Source organism: Megascapheus bottae, chromosome 1, assembly GCF_031878675.1.
Source record: "Megascapheus bottae isolate mThoBot1 chromosome 1, mThoBot2.hap1, whole genome shotgun sequence".
NCBI lineage: Eukaryota > Metazoa > Chordata > Mammalia > Rodentia > Geomyidae > Megascapheus > Megascapheus bottae.
The window spans coordinates 99008581-99030056 of NC_143509.1; the positions used below are offsets into that span (position 1 = coordinate 99008581).

Below are 21476 nucleotides of genomic sequence, written 5' to 3' on the forward strand. Positions count from 1 at the left end.
TATTACTCCTTCCGCTATTTTCTGCCTCCTGATTTTCACCTACTAATTGCTACATAATGTTTGTGGGGAAAGATCTTTTTTTTTTTTCCAGTCCTCTTTCATCTTTATAGAAATAGAGCTGCAGGTTCAGTTGTTTGATATTAAAGACATTTGTTCTGTGTGTTTAGTTCGGATCGGTCCTCTGTGTCCTGCAAAATGACTATCTGTCTGTGCTCACAGTTTGCTTCTGCAGTTTCTAGGTTCTAAAAGGTGTGACAAAAATGAATGCTCTCTCTGAAAGATGAACAGGTCTGGGTCTTACGAATCCACTGAGATGATCTACTCTTCGGTACTAGGTAAAGATGGTTTTGAAAAACATTTTATGCAATTCGCTCTGTGAAATAAAGTCTGCCATTTATCTCTGTTTTCAATCCTTGGATTCCAATTGTTTCCTATGAAACAATTTTAAAGCACTCTTTCCTAGTTTCCAAGCAATTTCTCATCGGTTGTCTAATTCCCCTTATACATGGGTTTGCTATCTATACATGGGTTTGACTAAGTATATAGTAAGATGACAATGCTTTTTTGTTTCTAAGGAATTATGGAAATAAATCTTGTTGATCAGCTAATTGATTCCTGTGTCTTTATCTTGCTATTCTAATAAAATGTACTTGCTCTAGTTTACTCTTTTTACCCTATTTCTTGTTGTTTTTACTCTTTCACTTCCCTCTGTGAAAAGAGTCCAGAGTGTTGAAATACCCTCCCTGAACACTTATTTTTACTTCCTCATCCTCCTCTCCTGCTGCTATCCCAGGCTTTTCTACATGAATTCAACATTCAGTAAGTATACAGGGAGAGGAGCATCCGCTTGTCTTTCACACTGAATAACTCATTGTAGGGGCTGGCTCTATAAATGAGTTAAAGTAAACAAATCTTGTTTTTATAACCACCCAAATCATCTTGAATCACCATCCCCCTCCTACTGTTTCTCTCAGTGTTCCATGTCTGGCCCTCTCTTCTTATCTCTCCAACACTACCCTCATTAGTGAGTTGGCAAATTCAAAAGCCCTTCTCCAAGCAGAAACAAATTTAGCATAGAAATATAATGGTCAAATACAAAAAGGATGTTAGTGTTGGAATTTAATAAATAAAAAAACTAAGAGTTTTAACTCTTACTCTGTCTATTTCGGGGAATGGATTAGAAAACATATACCTGGATACTCAGATAGCATTTACTTATATTTCATTTGTACTGAAGGATTTTTTTTTCTGAGCAGGGAGAGGGAATAAAATTAAATCCAGGGACGTTTCATTAATAATGTATATCATAGAATTAACAAGTATACTTGGGCTATGTTAAACATTTTTTCTTTTTTAGCTTGAAAATGAATACATCTGCTAATTTGATATGGATTTTGCCATTGAGAGAGGATATAAAGAGAAAGAACAATATCTAACTTCAAATGGAAAAATGAAGCCACCCGGACGGAAAGCCATAAACCATAGGTAGAGGAACACAAACATTTACATTTTAACACAGACCAAGCAGACAAGAAGGGACTTACTGGCCAAAGGTAGCTCATATTTTAACTTTTCTGTTTTTAAAGGTGGGAAGAATATCAACTCTCCTCTATATTATATGGATCTCCCAGTATCATTTGAGGGTTCCTTATACAGTTTCAAGTGACATTTTTCAACCAGTCCTAATTATATTTGAAATTACAGTTATAATTCATGTACTTCAAAAACCACAATCTTCCAGTATTTTGAAGGTGGCTGTGAGTGGAATAGAATTCAGCCAACGTGACATTCAATGCCTCCTATCTAGGGATACCTATCTAACGACCACAAACATTGTTCCTTTAAAAAAGTTTTTTTTAATTAAATATCATACTACTATGAGCATCCCAGAGCTATGAACTTTCCTGCTGAAGGTATGTTTAGATCTTATATATGAGGGCCTAAACCACCTGCAATATTATAGCTTTATAAAAATTTAGCCAAACAGTTTGGAAGCTGCTTCTGTGAATAGTGAGTAACATTGAAAGTTGAAGTTTTTTTTCCCCCAGTAGTAAAAATAAATCTCTCTCCTCTGCTAAAATAAATGCCTTCACTCCGAGAGTGAAGAGGGGCTGAGAAGAGGTTGAGGGTTCAGAATAAGATATTTGAATCTATTCTAGAGAAAATTCATGCATTTAAATCTCTTCTTAATTCTGAAGATTAAGTCAGAGATTTATACAGAATTTCTGCAAACTCCTAAAAAAAGGCACTTAAATACTCCAGTTATCATTATCGTCAGACTTTGTCACTGTTTCATACTTTTCTCTTCTGTAGTGTATGGGCTATAATAAATTCCTTAGGGATTAACTTCCTAGAGAGATTGTCTAAGACTTATTGGAAGTCCAAATTTTAAAGGTATAATTTCTGCAAAAACTCTAAGGAGGTATTAGGTAGGTAGATAAGTATACAGCAGAGCCAGGAATGTACTGTGAACCAAGCCAGAATACAAGGAGTGGGGGTTGAGGATGAGGTTGCTTTTCTTTCCAAACTTAACTTTTGTTATCACCCTCAAAGAGCTGGCAGGGAGCTGGTTTCCTTGACAGGGAGAAATAGGGGTAGTGACAGATACCTATCACAGTGTTCTGATTTCTCTATACTGGAACTTTTCCCCAAGGGATGTACACCTAGCCTACACATTAACACTAAGTAAAAACAAATTAAGATCCTTCTTTTAAAAAAGTGCATTGTCAATTTTAAAAGGAAGCCTCTATCATGATTGCTCTTTCTGCTTAAAGGAATTCTCAGATAGTTTATGAAAGCAATAGTTTTTCATTCTTTCATAAGAAAATAAACCCTCCCGTGTAAGTAGCTCAAGATTTTCATTGATGCAGTTCTGAAGATTTTCTTCCACATCATTCTGCATCTTGACATCTTAGGGCATGTGTTCCCTGGGAAAGGATGGAACTTAGAAAATGACTGAATTTTTCCCATAGGAAGCCCCAAATTCTTGAGCAGAAACCTGGCTTGCGTGGCCGGGAAGAACCTGTCTTTTCCCTGTTCCTGTCTGACAGTGACCTGGGGGCCAGTCTAGTCAGGTTTCCTTTCAGAGAGGCTGTGCAGAAGAGAGACCACTAACTGAGTCTGTTCACCTAACCTTTACATACGATTAGATCCCCTTTAAAAATGAAATAGCCTTTCAAACCCAAATCTAAATAAATGGAAGGAGGGAAGGAAAAGTCAAGTGACTACTCCCCTTATCCTCATTCTACCTCCTTCTCCTTAAACAACCCACTTTCAAACAATAACCCAAGTAGGGGAAAAAAACGAACGAGGAGGAAATTCTCTTGGCAGAGCTGTAAACTGTATTTCTGTTGTCTCAAAACTCACAAAGTTTGGAGGGCTTAAAAATAAAAAAGAATTTGGCCAGTGTTTCCATTCCCCCTCCTCTAAGTGAATATTATTCATTATAATTAGATCAGGACCCAGTAGAGGCCTAGGAATATAAAAAGCTTCTATTAAATTATATTTCCCCCTTTCAAGGGGACAATTATTTAACTGTAAAAAATGAAGAAGTAGCCTATCTTTCCAGCCTGAATCAGCTGCCTTCACTGGTCTTTCCAATGATCAGGAAATGACCCAGCTGATTGGTTTTGTGTTTTTTTTTTTTTTAAGTTGTATTTCTAAAACCTCAGAAGACCAGAGCACAGTTGAACCCCGCTGCAGAAATGACATTTCTCCCGCTGGCTGCCAGGGCGGCAGGGTGGTTGTTTAAAAGCGCCCGGGGTTGTTTAGACACCGTTCGGAGGCCAAGGGTTTTCCAGACGGCTCCGTGCTCGGGTGCGCTCGGGAGGGCGCCCCGGAGGGAGCCCCGGAGGGCGCCTCGGAGGGCCGGGAGGCCGGAGCCGACGCCGGGGGCCCCTGGCTGCCCGGGCCCGGGCGAGGCGAGCCGGCGACCAGGCTCTCCCTCCAGGAGAAGGAGCCGGACTCGCCGCCGGCGGCCCTGGCTGGAGCGGGCCGGAGGCTCGGGAGAGCCCAGAACAACTTCTACCAACTCCGCCGCCCAACTCCGGGGCGCGGGCGGTGGACTTTGGACATGCTAATTCTGACGGGGCGCTGGAGGGGGAGGAGGAGGAGAGACGGCGTCCCTCGTTACGTCGGTTTATTTAGTTTTTTTTTTTTTCTTGGCCGGAAAGCATGAAAGTATCTCTATAGTATTTCCTGCTCCTTCCACCTAGGAGGCCCGCAGTCGTAACCAGGGTTGTTATGCCGGGGTGGAGGCCCGGAGAAGCCGGGGCAGACGTCTGGGGACTGGTCGGTCCTCAGCCCTCCCGGGCCCTCTCCGGGGCGGGTCCCGCCCTGGGGTCTCCAAGGCAACTCAGCATCTCCCCCCCTCCCCACCCCGCATCCCGGGCCCCGGCGCCCCCCGGAGCGCCCCGGCCTCTGCGCCCGGCCTCGGCGCTCCGGGGATCGCGGCGCGGGCAGCGGGCGCCGGCCGGCCTGGGCTCGCCGCGCCCCCCCGCGCCCCGCGCCCCGCCGCCTACCTTGAAGGCGATGGGCAGGGTCTTGTTGCAGCGCCAGTGCGTGGGCAGCACGGAGCACAGGAAGTTGGGGCTGTCGGTGCGCACCAGCTCGCCGGGGTGGTCGGCCAGCACCTCCACCATGGTGCGATCGCCGCTCCTCAATTTGCCGGCCAGGGCGGCGCCGGCGTCCGGGGCGCCCAGCGGCAGCGGCTCGCTCATCTTGCCCGGGCTCAGCGCGGTGGATGGCGGCGTGAAGCGGCGGCTCGTGCTGGCATCTACGGGGATACGCATCACAACAAGCCGGTTGAGTAAGGACCCTGCGAACAGCTCCTGCCGGACCGCGGCGACAGGGGCGCGGGTCTTCAGCCAGCAGCTCCCGGGAGACCAACATACAAGTTCAGTGGCTTGGGGAACCGCGGGAGGCCGTGGTCCGGGAGGCCTGGGTCCGGGGTGGGGGGGGCAAGTGTCCCGGGAACCGGCCTCACGCCCGACCCAGCCAGGGCTTCTCCAAACCGACCGCGGAGCGCATGACGACGGGAGCCACCAGAATCCGGAGTCAGAGGCCCAAAGGGAGGCTGTTTCTCTGAGCCTCGCTGGGAGAGGTTAAGTTCAGTCTGTGGCTATTAAAAAGTTCCCAGAGGTGTAAAAAATAAAATAAAATTCCATACACTTTTAATATAGATTATATATATATATATATTTGCAGAGAGCAAAACGACCAGTAAATACGTGATTTGGAAGTTCCAGTAGTGAATTGCCTTAGTTCTTTTTTTTTTTGTCTTGGCAAGTGAGTTTAGCCTAAAGTCCCAACAGAACATAAAACACACAAAAAAGCGTCTTCCCTGCAAGACGCCACTTTGAACATGAAAAACAAAACAAAAACAAAACCTGTCTTCTGTCCTCCAGAACCAGAACGGAGATTTCCGGAGGCTGTGCTAATAATGTATGTGCTCACATACATATATAAAGATATACATATGCTCTGCTTCATAAAATATTTACAATACAATCTGTAGAGAATTTAAACACAACAGAAATCCATTACTGTGCGGTGCACAACGTTTCCCACCCCCACCCCTCCCCCCGCCCGCCCCTAGGTAGCCTTGAAAATCAGCTTCAGTAGTTGGAAGAGGGCTGGCTTAGAATGTCTTGGCATGTTCTCTCATTAAATCCTAGCAAAAATAAAAATTAAAAAAAAAAGCACAACAGTGCAGAAACTTAGCTTTCCAAAAGATCTTAAAATCAAACTCCTCAAGTCCCCGAGTGGAGGAGACTCAGTCTACGGCTCTCCGCCTCTGATAACTAGGACTTGGGGGATGCTGGCTGCGCGGTGGCGGATCCTGTGGTTTGGAGTCACGCAAGCACGCGGACGCACACTCTTCCGAAGCAGTCAGCGGCGAGCAGAGCTTCCTCCGACGCGCGGATGCCCCCACTCCGCACCGCTTCCCCGCAGCAGGTGGAGCGGGCCTTGGAGAGCAGCAGGCAGGCTCCGCCGAGCCGGGCGCCGCAGACCGGGTGGCTCGGGTTACACGCGCGCGCGCGCGCACTCCCACGCGAGCTCTGCCACGCGCACATGCAACTTTGCAGGCTCGCCCAGCACCTCCCTCCCCCCCCAACCCAATCAACCCGCCAGCCGCACGTTCTCCTGTCGTTGTCAAAGGAAACAATCGGGGAAAAGTTCTCAGGAAAGAAGTTGAAGCATCCAGACAAGGAGTCAGTTCATTCAAAAAGTAAGAAAGGAACACAAAAACAGTCCCACGCAGGTCAGAGGAGGAGCTGCCAAGGTTGACTTTCTCATGGCGTCCCCAGGTGCTCCAGGTAGAAGGTGCCTGTCGCACACACACGCACATACACACACATACACAAAGCCGGGCAGCGTGGTGCCCTGGCTGGGTCCGGCCGCGGGGCGCCCGTCCCGCCCGCGCCCGCTGGCTCTATGAATGAGAGTGCCTGGAAATGAACGTGCTTTTACTGTAAGCCCGGCCCGTGGAATTCCATTCCCTCAGCTCGTTTGCATAGGGGCGGCAGGCAGCCAATCACAGGCCTTTCCGGTATCAGCCAGGGCGCGGCTCCTCTCCGCGCTCCTGGAATTGGTCCGCGCGCCCCCGCGCGCTACTGTACGCAACCCCGACCCGGGAGTCCGCGGCCTTTGCCATCGCTCCGGCGCTCCCCGCATATTCGTACCCACGCGGGGCCGGGCGTAAACACGCACGCGCCTTGCCCAGGCCCCGCCCGAGCGCGGACCCCCCTCCCCCGGTGGGGAAGCCACACGCGTGATTGTTGGTTGCCGGGTCGCTTCCCCCAGGGAGTTGTAGTGCGCAGCGGCGCCACGGGTGGCCACGGGGGAGACCGGGAGGAGAAGGAGGAGGAGGAGAAAGGCCGGGCTCGGGGAGCAACCAGCCCGCGAGCTGTAACCGGCGCCCCGAGCGTCTGGGAAACTTAGCTGTCATCGCGAGGACCCAGGTTGGAGGCCCCGAATGGAGGCCCCGGCCCCAGCGGGTGGTCAAGCCTCTGGTTGCCCGGGAAGGAGCGGGATTTGGCCGCAAGGGGGCCCGAGGGCCCTGGGTCCGGAGGGAGAGGACGGCTCGGCGCATTCCCAAGGCCCGGTTGGCAGCTGCAGCGATTCATTAAGATCCAGGATTTTTGTGATTTTTTTTTTTGCCATCGATCGTGGTGTCTTTGCTTTAATTAAAGTTTTTCGCCGTGCCAGACAACGCCGCATTCTGTGTGCTTGGCGGCCAGCAACGGAAAGAACGGGGAACTCGAGAGAAAGTTGAACGCGTCCGCGCGCCGGCCTCACTCCGGTCCCGGGGCGGAGGAAAGTCGGCGGCGGGGTTCAGACCGCGCCGGCGGGCGGGGGAACGGACCCCGATCGCCCTGCGGGGGGCCCAGGATCCCCGGCCGCCCACGGCCGGGGACCACCCTCCTGCTCCCCGGAGACTGCCCGGGCGTTTGTCTGCGCTGCCCCCGCCCCCGGCCGGGCCGCCGAGCCCCCGGCTCGCACGCGGCGGGGAGCTTCCCCCAGCGCCCGTCCCCGCGGCGCCGCGGGCATTTTCGCGGAGCTTAACGGGCTCCGCCCCGGCCTGGCAGGCGGCCCGCTCCCGCCCTCCCAGCCGGTGAGACTTGTACCCTCACTCGCCCAGGCTTCCCATCCCTCCGGACCCCGACGCCTGGAGGGTCTTCACCCACTCCGCGCAGCTCCCCGCTCCCCTCGCCCTCCGGACACCACTCCGCACGGGAGCCCCTCGCCTGTCCCCGAGGCTCTCTCGTCCCCCTCCCCGTCCCCCACGAGCACGCGTGACTCGGGTCCCGACGGAGGGGCAGGAGGAGGGGGCAGGGGCGGGTCGAGCCTGGAGGTCTTTCCCTCCCGGTTGGGGACGCTTCCTTCGGCCCAGGCCGGGTCCGAAGAGGCGGGCGCGCAGCGAGGAGCCGCGGGGAAGCGTTTCCCGGTCACCCCGGGCCGTGGGCTCCGAGTGGACGCCAGGGGGCAGCAGCGGCCCTCGCTCGGCGCCCTGGGCGCGCGGCGGCCCCGGGGGCGCGGAACTCTGGTCCGTCTGGAGACCTTCGGGTGGCTCTTTTAGGAACTTAAGTTTGGAGGGAAACGACCGTCAGAGCCAGTGTGAGATCTGGTGGCTGGGGATTCAGGCTGTCCAGACCCATCCCCAAAGCCCCGTGGCCCCGGCCCCGGGGTCTGTCCCAGCCGGGTCCCGGTGCTGCGGGTGCCCGGGGCGCTGGGATGAGGGCGGCCCCCGCCGCCCCGCAGCCTGTCCCCCCCCCTCTCCTCCTGCGCTCTAAACTCTACCCGGGTCAAGTCCTAAGGAAGGCATCTTGTTTGGGGAGGGTGGGGGGCAAGGGAAGGCAGAAGAACAAAAATCCCCGGGCTTTTCTTTTAAAGTGATTTTCGAGGACGCTTATTTAACACTCGACCTTGCTCCTGCGAGGCCAAATCTCCCGGTTCGCGCCTTCCCACCTGCCGGCCGGCCTGCCAGCCAGGGGCCGCCGCTTCCTGCGCCCAGGCTGGGTAGGCACAGCAAGACCTAGAAGCAAGTTCCGAGTCAGTGGAACCTCTTCCCCCGGCTCATGCACATTCTCCGAGACCTCCCCGTGGGCTTCTGGGGCCACCGCCAAACTCACTCCGGGGACCCATGGGGACCGCAGTGGATCTTGAAAATCGGATGACGATAAAAGTGAACCCCGAGTCCAGGGAGGAAAACTGACTTCTCAGAAAGGTCACAGAAGATTCCTTACGGGCCCCAGGCGCCTTGCCTACCACCATCTCCAACCCCGAGAGCCAGAAGGTCAGGTTCGCTCTGCAGGGAGCAAGCGAGGTGAGCTGTGAGCACACCCGCGCCTAACTTTAGTTTCTCAATCGCATCTTATTATGTGTGGCAAGGTAGAAATCCCTAGTCCAAAGCCAGAGGACAAGGGCAGCCACCCGGAAAGCTTCACCGCCCGCCCGCCCGCCTGCCCGGCGTTCCCCAGGCCGGCACAGCGAAGGCCACCGAATGCGCCTCGCGGTGCGCACGGGAAAACCCCACGACGGACCGGCTCACTGCGCGCTCCTCACCGTGGGCGCCACGAGGGCATTTGACAGAGTCGATCAAGACCCCACACATCCCCAGGAAACCCGGGATTCCTTTCCACACTGAGTGGATCTTTTTTTTTTTTAGGGGACACCTGAGACGTCTCCCGCGTCACCTCGGGGAGAAGAAGGTTACCAAGTCTGAGGGCTAAAATTAACATAAGAAAGAGCACCCCGAGGAGCGCCGCCGCTCCAGGCGGACGCTGGGGAAAAGTTCTTCTAAATTAGTTGCAGTCCCGGAAGGAAATTTGAATACATGCCTCACAAGAATGAAATGGAAGTTTCCACAGTGAATTTTTTAAAAAAAGATTTCTAGGAGGTAACGATTTCCTTAATAGAGCCATCGCGGTCCACTGACTTTTTTCCCCCCTCCTTCTTTCTACTACACCTTAGAGCATTATCTAATTCCTAAGTGGTCTTAGAGAACCCCTAAATGAATCCCTCCAAAAGTTGCTTCCAAATCAAATAAGCTTGAAAGTGGGAATAGAATTTCAGGAGTTATCTTACATGGAAACCACCTTTCATTTGTGAATCATTAGGAGATGGATACCGAAATCAAGTTTTGGACATATTTGGGACAGAATCATTTCTGTTAAAAGCATTGGTTTTTTTGTTTTTTGTTTGTTTGATTTGGGAAATGCAAATTCCAATTGGTTTCTGGACACGCTGCTACAGCTGCTGTCCCTGAGAACAATTCTAATGGACAGTAATATATTACGTCCAAATAATCCACCCACCACCGTCCGTTTTGAACACTGGAATTTAAATATTTTTTTTCCTCTCTGAAGTGGCTTCGGGATCATTTCACATTTGAAATTTAATTACCTTTCTTCACTTCCATAAGATGCTATAGTTTGTGATTATTTTACATCAGTGAGTTGTGTATCTCACATACAGCATCTTAACACTATTTTGAAATTCATCATCTTTTTTTTTAAGTTTAGGGATGCTTAATAAACATTTTACACCCATAAAAAATGCTGCATTACCACTGCAATAACAAAGGCAATAAACAGAAGCCACGCTTTATTATAATTTTTTTTCAGAGGCATATGGAGTCATTTAATAAGTAGAATATATAAATGGTAAACGCCATTGAACTGAAGGTGCTATTTAAAGTTTCATTGGAATATTTTATAAGATATGACATCTACAACAGGGAGGACTGCTTTTAAGTACATTTGAATCAGCAAAAAAATGTTGCAATCATTTGTTAAAACTATATTGTAAGCTATATATTGAGATATAGGGATACAAATCATAAATATGCATAGATGAACATTTTGAAAAAATATAATCTGGAGCCTAAGGTACCATGGATTTTCCTTGAAAGATTTATTTAATGTTCACATCCTGAGATAATAGAATGCAGAAAAATTAAATTAATCACAAATATTCCAGTAGCAAGTGCTGTTTACTGGTAGTGAATAAATTTTTACTTAACTGAAAATATACAAATCTAAAAATATAAGTTTAATGATTTTTTGCTAGCTTGTTGATTCTGTTTAGCATTGAAGATTTTTATATCATTGTACAAATATGTCCAGCATATTTGACATAGAAATAAGAGAGTACATCTTCAAATAGAAAAATGATCTATGGCATAGGAATATGTTTGTATGGATAATCGGCCAATATTTTCTATTGCTAGACAATATTGAATCTCCATATGTCAGAGGTTCACCTGTTGTAAGCTCCATATGTGAATAAATGTGATTCACTTACTGAATATTAGAAATATCTTTGGAAGGTGTAGGAATGAATCAGAACTGGTAGGAAAAGGAAAACCAAACCCTAGCTTAGTACAACAACACTTAAATACAGCAGAAGTTATGTGCAAGAAGTGAAGACAGGAATGTCTTTAAAGCAATGAAGATAATCAATTTAGAATGTACTGTGTACAAGAAACAAGCTGCTAGTTCAATATTGAGAATGCTTATTTTCACTTTAGATATTTTCTCTCCTTGTTTGCTTTCCTTCTTTTTTTTTATTTAGGAGAGCAGGTTGTTTACCTTGAAATCACCCATTTTTAAGTAACAGATGACATCAACTATTATTGGACATAATTGTCATTTGCAATCCCCAAACATGTAGAATCACTATGTCTCCAGCTGCAGGTACAGCTTCAGCCATTAAACAAAGTTATGTGAAGCTCTGCCATTCCCTTAAATGTTGTGGATTTGAAATGACCCATCAGCTCTGGGCAGCACTTAGTAAAGAGGAAGAAATAGGAGTTTTCTAAACTTAGGATTTTAGCATTATCAAATATTGCAGTCTTAAAACTTTCAGTATTATTCCATGATAAAAATATAATATGGCTCAAAAAAAACACTAACAGAAACAGAAGAAAGGATGTAATTATTTCAAATTTCCAGACGCTGTTTAAATAGGCAGGAGAACAAGATTTGCAGCTCCTTAGTCATATATATATATATATATATATGTATATACATATATTTCCAAAGCAAAATAAGCAAATAAAATAATAAAGGCTTCTGAAGTACTTCAATCTTATGAAAGATTAAAGGACTTCAATATGCAGTCTTGAAGGAGTATCCCTGAAGTAATTAAAAAACATCGTGGTTTACAAATAAATATATTATGTATATATATATACATATATGATCAGCTGCGTCTACGTCAAAATGAAATAAGCCCATTAAACAAAAACAAAAACAAAAACAAGCATGAGTGTGAGAGGGAGTGGGGATGGTCCATAACCATAGAGTTGACCAGATACTCTAATTGACATTGCAGACCAGTGTAACTAAAAACCCTGGATTTTCTCTCTTGAGCCCATGTCTGAGGCTGAGAAATTGGAGGAGCCAAGGTTTGTGTCCCCACCTAATATTTCAGAGATTCAGGGAGAAAAGGCTAGATTTTTTTTAGCATAACAGCTAAGTATTTTGAAAGGGTTGCAAGTTATTAATGACTTCCTTACTTTTCTATGATCATTAGCCTTGAGAACGCAGCCCCCCTGGCTTTTAAAGTTGGGATGAGAGGTAGGGGTGAGCTAGCACCTGGGGATCTGAAGAGATTCACCCCATTATCCAGATTACCTACTCCTCCTGCTTTTCTGCTCTCCTGCTCCATCTGGAAAGTGATGGAGGAGACATTGTGTGTCTTGTTGGCAGACAGTTACAGCTGGCTGGCTCACCTCTCTCCTCCCATCATATGCTTCAACTCTGGGCCTGGGTGCTGTCCCTGAGCTCTTCAGCTCAAGGCTAGAGTTCTACCACTTGACCCACAGCACCACTTCTGGTTTTCTGGTGGTTAATTGGAGATAAGAGTCTTGTGGACTTTTGTGCCCAGGCTGGCTTTGAACTACAGTCCTCAGATCCCAGCCTCCTGAGTAGCTGGGATTACAGGCATGAACTACTAGCACTAGCCATCATTAAATTTCCATTATCACACCCATTTTATGGACAAGGAGTCTCCTTGGGGAGTTAGGAAACTAGCCCTAGGTCACTTCACTTTTGACCTGTGCACACAAATACTCAGAAGCACCCACCTACCAGGACACACTCCTTTCTGTGCCCTTTCTTTCCTTCTTTTTTCTTTCTTTCTTTCTTTCTCTCCCTCTCTCTTTCTCTCCCTCTCTCTTTCTCTCCCTCTCTCTTTCTCTCTCTCTTTCTTTCTCTCTTTCTTTCTTTCTTTCTTTCTTTCTTTCTTTCTTTCTTTCTTTCTTTCTTTCTTTCTTTCTTTCTTTCTTCTGGTATGCTGGTCCTATAGCTTGAACTCAGGACTTTCAGCTATTGTTCAAGACTGGTACTCTACCACTTGAGCCACAGGTTTTTGCTAGTTAATTGGAGAATTAGGGGCTGGCTTTGAACTGTGATCCTCAGCTCTCAACTTCCTGAGTAGCTAGGATTGCAGGTGTAAACCACCAGTGCCCATTCAAGGATCTTGTTCTGAAGTCATCAGCAGTCATCCAGACAGTTTGAGGAGCATCCTCCTAAGTCATTGTTGACCTGGATTCGTTTCAGATGGCCATGCTGACATCCTTTGATTTTCTTTTCCTGGGGTTTATCTCCTTCCTAGGTATCATGCAGGGCTCTTAGTTGAGCGACAAATAGATAAGAGCAAGGAGGAGCCAAGGCTGTTGCTAGGCTCCTGGGTGGGGTCCCACGATCTGGTGGGGAGGGTGCAACACCACCTGACAGCTCTGCAAAGGCTCTGTTCTCAGTGCAGGGGATGGGTGCTCAATATTTGCTGGTTGAGCAGATAGTCGGGTGGTTGAGAAGTGGAGAGGAAGGGTGTGGGGAGTTGAGTTGAGAGAGGATAGGAACATTCTGAGTAAAGGCGTGAGCTTGTAAAACAGGCCAGCATGTCAGTTCTCGTGTAGCTGTAGTTTGGACCTGAGATCAGGAGACTTGGGGAGTACAACTGCTAACCAACTTTGTCATTTCACACACAACCATGGGAAGCCATGGGAAGTGGGAAATAACACACAGACGTTTTAGCAAAATAAATCTATCCAAGGCAGACAGGCAGACGTGAAGGTCTGAAGACAAGGAACCCTGAGAAAGTGAATTAAAGTAATGAAAGATACAGGTGAAAGAATTGCAGTGAGGGAAAAGGCCCAGTGGCAGCCAGATTTCTGGTTGTTGATAGAAGCAGGGAAGACCAGAAGGGGATGGGCCTGGGATAGATCTCAAAATTCAGCTTTATAGAGACATAACACAACCAGAAGTGCTGCTGGTGGTGAAAGTGGACATTTAGGGAGAGGTGTTCTATGGAGATTTTGACCTGAGCATTCTCAGAATATGTGTAGAAGCTTCCAAAGAGTGTGGAAGAAAAGAGAATGACCAAGGAAACTGAGACAAGAAGGCAAAATGTAGAAAAAGAAGGTAAGAGCTTGCAGAGAGGAAAGATGTATCCTGAAGACCAAAGCGAAGTGGTGGTGATGAGGATTGAAAGACCACAGTGGATTTGACCATACGGAGAGCAGACACTGCCTTTGTAGAAGATGATGCAGAGTGCAGGTAGACCTTGAAGAAGAGCCAGGAACCTAATGGACTGGTAGAAGCTGGAAAAGATTGAGAGGGGTGTGTGTGTGTGTGTGTGTGTGTGTGTGTGTGTGTGTGTGTGTGTGTGTGTGTGTGTAGAAGACATTGGAAAATAACCATTTGCCCTGGAGAGCAAAGCAATCAAACAGTGCTTCCTTTGACCCCTGGTACTCTTAGTCTTCCAGTTTCCAGAGCTAGAGCCATGGATTTATCTTTGACTGTATCCTATCCATTGTCAAGTCTTCACTTTGGTTTCTTTGCTTATTGAAATATATCCCCCTTTCCCATCTGTAGCACCGTCATACAGGTTCAAATATCCTGACCTTTGACCAGTTTCTTGCAATGACCACTTAGGAAGATATCCCCACTGATTTCATTCAGTGTTTCCTTCACCACTGGCCGGGCTGCCTTGCTCCTCTCTTCATTCTGAACCCAGGCAAACTGTGTGGCTTAGTCCTGCAGGATGAGGCACCAGCTCCTATCTTCATCTTGGGGGAGAATGTCACACCTGCGTCTTGGACAGAATTGCCTCTCAGGGGTCAACTTCCTGCTTTTTCATAATCTCTGCATCTCCTGAATGCCCCGTGGGTTATGTTTTGTGTGGTAGCTGTTTGAATGTAGGTGAGGTGGAGATAGATGACAGAAGCGCCCCTTCCTGGTTTGTGTTTCTGGGTGGAACATTATTTTTCAGTGTCTAACTATTGGCCCTTTCTCCACATCCATGTTCCATTGTGTACCATAAAAAAACAACTGAACTGATTTGCTACTTTGGAAGAATCCTAAATGCCCCCTGCCCCGCCCCACCAAGGTTTCTCAGCCCAGTCCTTGGCACTGTAATACGATAAGCCATGATGTTCTGGTTATGGTACATGAAAAGGAGAGATTTTTTTTCCTTCTGTAATTGAGAGTCTAATCCGTTGATTTGGAGTTCATCAGTAATTCCTATATTATTTTAACAAGCCTCATCTACTCATTAGAGAATTACAAATGGAGTGTTTTTTCTGGCTTGGTAAGAAGTAGGGTCGGGCATGGCTTGGGATGGAAAAGGGGTCCAGGCATGAGTGTGAGAACAGCCCTGAGATGCTGAAGATAATAAGCCCCTGGCAGGCTGCCAGCAAGGAAACAAGGGTCCCCTCCTAGAGCCACATGGAACTGTACTTCTGTCAGCCACCTGCATGAACCCTAGAAAACTAGCACAGTGAGGTAGCTGAGCAAGTTTTTCCTTCTGAGTGTTTTGGAAAGACACTGCCCTTGTGTGAGAGAGTGGAGTCCCCTTACTTTTAGGGCCCAGTGACGGTACATCTCATGCCTAAGACATGTCTCTGAAAAGTCCCACCAGTGACAACGTTGGCAGAGGGATCTTTGGTTCCTGTGTCTATCTCATGGTTTGTTCCAGTTCCTTCGGGGTTCATAGGGTCTTTTATGAACCCCTTCAAGGTCTGCATATTTAATTATCTCACTCTCCAGTGCTCTGTTCCCATCCCAGCGCATGGCCACTGGACTCTGAACATCTTTCCAGTGAGGCTACTTGGCTTTAGTTTCCTTCTCCTGCATGAATTGACTCTCTGGAGTCCTGGGCAAGGAGTTGGGAGGGTGGGGGGCAGTGAGGAGAGTTCTCCTTAACGACTCAGCCAGTCTGGAGAGGAACCTGGGGGACTTCCCATCTCCAACAGCTCCCAGAGATGCTTCCATAGCTGCCTGTCAAGTGCTAGAGACTTGGGCTGGATCTCCAGCAAAACCCCTGCCCAACACTTACTCTAGACAGCAGTGCTACCAGGGCTTGCCTAGCACATACAGCACAAGCAAGGTCACGGGTTCAACTTCCAGCATAACTAAAAAAAAAAATGTGTTTCACAACTAATGTTGCAAAATGTAATTTGATAATGTTACTTAAAGTTGTGCAAATGACAATGAATGGAATCTTTATGCCACCCTCAAAATCCATCTTCGTAAGCTCTAATCTCCAACGTCATGGTCTAAGGAAGGAAGCCTTTGGGAAGTAATGAAATTACGATCAGGTCCTCGTGATGAGATGCTCACCTTTATAAGAAGAGACAGTGTCTCTCCATGCCACACGAGATCATAACAAGAAGTCAGTGATCTGAAAACCAGGAAGAGAGCCATTATCAGAGCCCAGTCAAGCAGGCTCACTGATCTCAGAGCTGCCAGCCTAGCACTATCAAAAAGGAATGCTTGTCATTTAAGCCACCCATACACAATCTGCGGCGTTTTGTCATGGCAGCCTGAACTAAAACCATTGAGATAAACAACTGTAATTCCATTAGCTCTAGATAGATGGTAAGTTATAAGAGATGGCCGGAGAAGTCACTCTGCGTATGAAATGGTGTCAAAGTAGCTGGGTGTCAAAATCAACTGTACTTGAGAAAGAGGGAGTGCATTTAGGGACTTAATAGTAGCTTCTACAACAATGTAAAGTTATTGAAGCAGGCTTTCTGGTGAATGCCAGAAGACAGTCTATAAAACCATTAATAATTTTAGAGTCTGCTTTATTTCAGGCATTTTAAGTACTATATTTGAAAACATCTCTATTACAATGCCTTAAGAACAAAACAGTCTTTCTCAGTTGAGTGAAAATTTATGTACTTAGATATATGAAAACAGCCATAGGGGTCCCTTTCTCTCCTATGTATTACCCCATAAGGAACCCTTGCCCCCAAATCCAATACTTTGATTCTTTGTGTTTACAATCTATTGTGTTGCTTTTAATGGAGAGGGGAGAGAATTACAGGTAGAAAAAGGAAAGTCTTTCCCTTGTGCAACATTTCTGTTTAAAAATAAGAGTCATTTCAACTGGATCTTGAACTATTTGTTCAGTACATGGAGGGTATTAACATCTAACTAACCTGAGACAGTGCAAGCTAATGACCTTATCATTTCACAGAGTTCCTCTAATTTCACACACATTTGTCCAAACTGTAAGGTTTAGCCTCTTTCTTTCTTTCTTTCTTTCTTTCTTTCTTTCTTTCTTTCTTTCTTTCTTTCTTTCTCTTTCTTTCTTTCTTTCTTTCTTTCTTTCTTTCTTTCTTTCCTTCTTTCTTTCCTTCCTTCTTTCTTTCTTTCTAAATTTTTTTTGCCAGTTCTTGGGCTCAAACTCAGGGCCTGACCATTGTCCTTGGCTTTCTCAAGGCTAGAACCCTACCACTTGAGCCACAGCACCACTTCTGGCTTTTTCTATGTATGTGGTATCGAGGAATCAAATCTGGGTCATTGTGCATTCGAGGCAAGCACTCTACCACTAGGCCAAACTCCCGGCCCATGTTTTTGCATTTTTTAAGAGATAATGTCAGCTGCATCACTGTTCCATCCATATTTTCACCATATTTATATAGTAAAAGACAAATACTTCCTTAGTGCTACCTGCAATGATTTATTATTATTATCAATGTATTGTAATCCAGTACCTTTACAAATTATTCTTTCTTCTATGCCACCCAACTATTAAGGCCTTACTATACATTAAAATAGAAAACAATAGAGATAATGTGGATATATAACATAGTCTAATACTTTCAAAATAAATAGCTATCACATCTTCAGTGTTATTGTCATAATCAGTACCTCAACTTAGTTATTCTTTCATTGAAATCAGTATTTTTCCTATTTATAATCCCAAAAGGACTGGAGAAAAATTTTTCCATAAATATAGCAGAATTCCTTACAAAGGGAATCTAGAAGCCTAAGATACATCTTTGGTGTTAAACAACCCATTTCGAGCATAGCCTACTCAAGTCAAGAGTGAGAAGTAGAGGTAAACTCTGAGATGTCTTAGTGATCGATTAAACAATGTATTACTAATGTCTGCCTTAATATTTTAAAGGCACTCACGCAAGAAAATAAATACTTTCATGTTAATCCCACTACTTCCAAGTTTGGAAAACAAACTTTTATAAGACCTGTAGGCAAAAGCTTTTCTGTAGGGTCATTTAAGTTACAACACTCTACAAAATCTTTAACATTTGGCATTCTATTATGAAATAAATAGCTGATAAATGAAATGAATAATTCTAGTCTTTCTAGAGTTATATTTAAAACATTTCTGAAATGACTATAATAACTATATATTTTTAAATGTAATAATATTGTGTAATTGATGTTCAGAAAAAAAATTCTATTTTTATTGTTTTAATTAAAAAAACTTTGGAGCCAGTATTGGGGCTTGAGCTCAAGGCCTGGCTGGTACTCTAGTACTTGAGCCACAGCTCCACTTCTGGCTTTTTGATGGTTGATTGGTGATAAGAGTCACATAGATTTCCCTACCTGGGCTGGCTTCAAACTGGGTTCCTCAGCTTCCTGAGTAGCTAGGATTACAGGTAGGAGCCACCAGTGCCAGGCTTCTTATTTTTATTTTTTTAAATTCTTGAAACATGAAATACCTTTTGGAATCAAGTTTTATAGAATAGCATTATTTATTTCCCAATCAAACAATGGCTAGGTAATACTTTTTTGAAGTATCATTTTGGAAAATGTTGTCATTTAAATCTATCTTTAAAAAAATAAATAAAGTTTACATTCTTTTTTTAAAAAATAAATAAATGGTGTTAATTCCATTGTTTACCTCTTCTTTAAATGTGGAGAAGAGTAAAAGAAACAACTCATAACATGAAACAAAAACTTTAAAAGCAACTATTTTCTGATAGGTAAGTTTTCAGCTTACACTTAGATGCAGAATGAGAACAATACACACAGAAATCATCCGAAAGAGATTAAAAATGAAAGTCCAACAAAATAACACTCGGGGAATTTCATCACGTATTTTTGCAGAGTGGGTAAGTTTTTAAAAATAGCAGTAGCAAAGGAACAGTTGTGTGCTTACCCATGACCACAAGTGAACTCCAAAATGAACTCAGGCTCAGTGCAAGTGAGATCTCTGATCAAGAAGCATCTGACACTCTGGGGCCCTGTCACACTTGCATTCATCCCCGAGGCTTTCCTGAGATGGTAACGATCTCCATGCATTTAGGGGCTGGAGATGTGTACTCGTTAATACAGCACTGGAGTTTTCAAGACAGATCTGAGGTAAATTTGTATAGATGCAGATTTTAATAACTTTTGAGAAATAAAAAACATTTTTAGACATTTTTGTAAGCACACTCAGTATTTTACATGCAAGCTATTATAACACGGCAAAAGAAAATATAATTATAGTTAAGATACTGTTTTTTTTTTTGGCCAGTCCTGGGCCTTGAACTCAAGGCCTGAGCACTGTCCTTGGGCTTTCTCAAGGCTAGAGCTCTGAGCCATAGCACCACTTCTGGCTTTTTTCTATGTATGTGGTACCGAGGAGATTGAACCTGGGTCCTTGTGCATGCTAGGCAAGCACTCTACCACTAGGCCAAACTCCCAGCCCAAGTTAAAGATACTTCTGTGCAGTGTTTTAATCCCCTTGGGGATTTTAAGAATTTGTAAGTAGCCAAGATCTTGATTTAAGGAACATTTTTCACTTTTCTAGGGAAATCATTCTGGATCAAGTCTTTGTTCTTAACACTGGAATTATAGAGTTTCTAAACTATGAACTGCCCTGTTTAGCCAAGTCTCTCTCTCTCTCTCTCTCTCTCTCTCTCTCTCTCTCTCTCTCTCTCTCTCTCTCTCTCTCTCTCTTTCTCTCTCTCTTTCTCTCTCTCTCTCCCAAGCTGCCAGGTAATGAAGTAGATGCTGAAGGAAGAAAGAATATAGCTTTACCATCTCTGCCAGTAGAGACTCCATTTTTGGTCTGTAACCACATTCCAACAAGCTGAGCTGTCAAACCAGGCTAGCTCTTCACTTAGCACAATCATGGACAAATACTGTGCCCAGAAAAATGGGTAGAGAACTTACTGCCTAGGATACAAGATTGATTCATGCTCTGCCTGGAGATCAAAACTTAAATTGAACAATGACAAGAAAGTGAGGGCAAAATGTAGGCCACCAACCCCCCCACCCCTCACCGCCACCTCACTAACCATCTCATGAGAGAATTCATTCCTCTTCTATTTTGCCTTAGGCGTGTATCTAGGCTAGCAATTTGCAGTTTGTTACTGAAATGATTTTTCTCCCTAGCATGCCCAATTAGAGTGGAAATGGATGAAGACTTCAGGTTAACCCTTTTGTTAGTAGGAATGGGGAGAGAATTAAGTTACTTATAAGTTTGATGCTTGCTTTCATGTATTATGTTCTTCTCTGATAGGATGAAAATAGGTTTGATTAATATAACATACTTTTCCTCCCAAAATATGCATCTTAAGGTAAGAGAGCAAAAATAAGAGACTCACTAGTCAGAACGTCATTCAATTACTTATCAGCATTGTATGGGAAAGTATTCTGAGCTTCTCTTTTTTTCTTTTGGACAGTCCTGGGGCTTGACGTCAGAGCCTGAGCACTGTCCTTGGGCTTTCTCAAGGCTAGGGCTCTAACTACTTGAGCCACAGACCACTCCCAGATTTTTTCTATGTATATGGTACCAAGGAATCGAATCCAGGTCTTCATGCATGCTAGGCAAGTAGTCTACTACTAGGCCAAACTCCCAGCCCTGTATTCTGAGATTCTTAGGAGAGTCATGTGCTACCTAGGAAGTTACAATGAAGCAAAACCCACCACCACCACCACCATATCATCCACAACAACCAACAAAACAAACAACAACAAACAAACAAACACAAGCCAGAACCAAACACACATGCATGGACTTCTTATATCCTGCAAAATAGAGGATTATCTTCTTAGTTTTACAAAGATTGAAATCTCTGGATCAAGAGAAAAAGAAAGAGCAGAGATGGATGTGTAGAAAATACTGTCACCTGCTGGTTATTAAATAGGGCTTCCCTCACCACTCCCAGAAAACTAAACATAAAAGACCTTGCACAGCAAAATATCCCCTTTATTGATTTCTTAAGATTTTCAGATGTTGAAGTCCCATGTATATATGCTTTAAGTAGTTCTACAGTAGCCACTTACAAACCAACGTTCTCTCTGTTGCAGAAATCTTTACCTCACTAAGAACATAAGGATACTTTCAAACAAATCTCAATTCCATTCTGAGTTAATTTTTGGATCTTTAAAAGTAACTATGGTTCTTAGGGTTTCGTGGATTTTGTTTTTAAATCCAAACTAATAAGAATAGATATTATATATAATATATATGTGTGCATATATATTATCTATGTGATCTATATTCTATGCATGTATTATTGCCTTCATATATGAAGGAAATTATTATACCTCAGAAAGTCTCTGGATTGTAGAATAACAGGTTATGGCTAGGTTGGGTTTATTTACTTTTATTTATTAAATGATTTTAAGTAGCTGTACACAGGAGTTTCAAGCCAACATGTCACTATGTTAGTACAGTGCATCTTGACCAGTGTCACCTACTCCATCCATCTCCCAGCT

General features: G+C 45.1%; 1 protein-coding gene across 3 annotated transcripts in view; it reads right to left on the reverse strand.

The window, feature by feature from the left end:
* The window catches only part of Runx1 (RUNX family transcription factor 1), a 221612-nt gene that overhangs the window by 88146 nt on the left and 111990 nt on the right, over positions 1-21476 (reverse strand). For all 3 annotated transcript variants that reach the window (XM_090349145.1, XM_090349135.1, XM_090349137.1), the window contains exon 3: positions 4521-4774. In XM_090349145.1, the coding sequence (XP_090205271.1) occupies positions 4521-4774 (254 nt within the window). The remainder of the gene's footprint in view (positions 1-4520; positions 4775-21476) is intronic.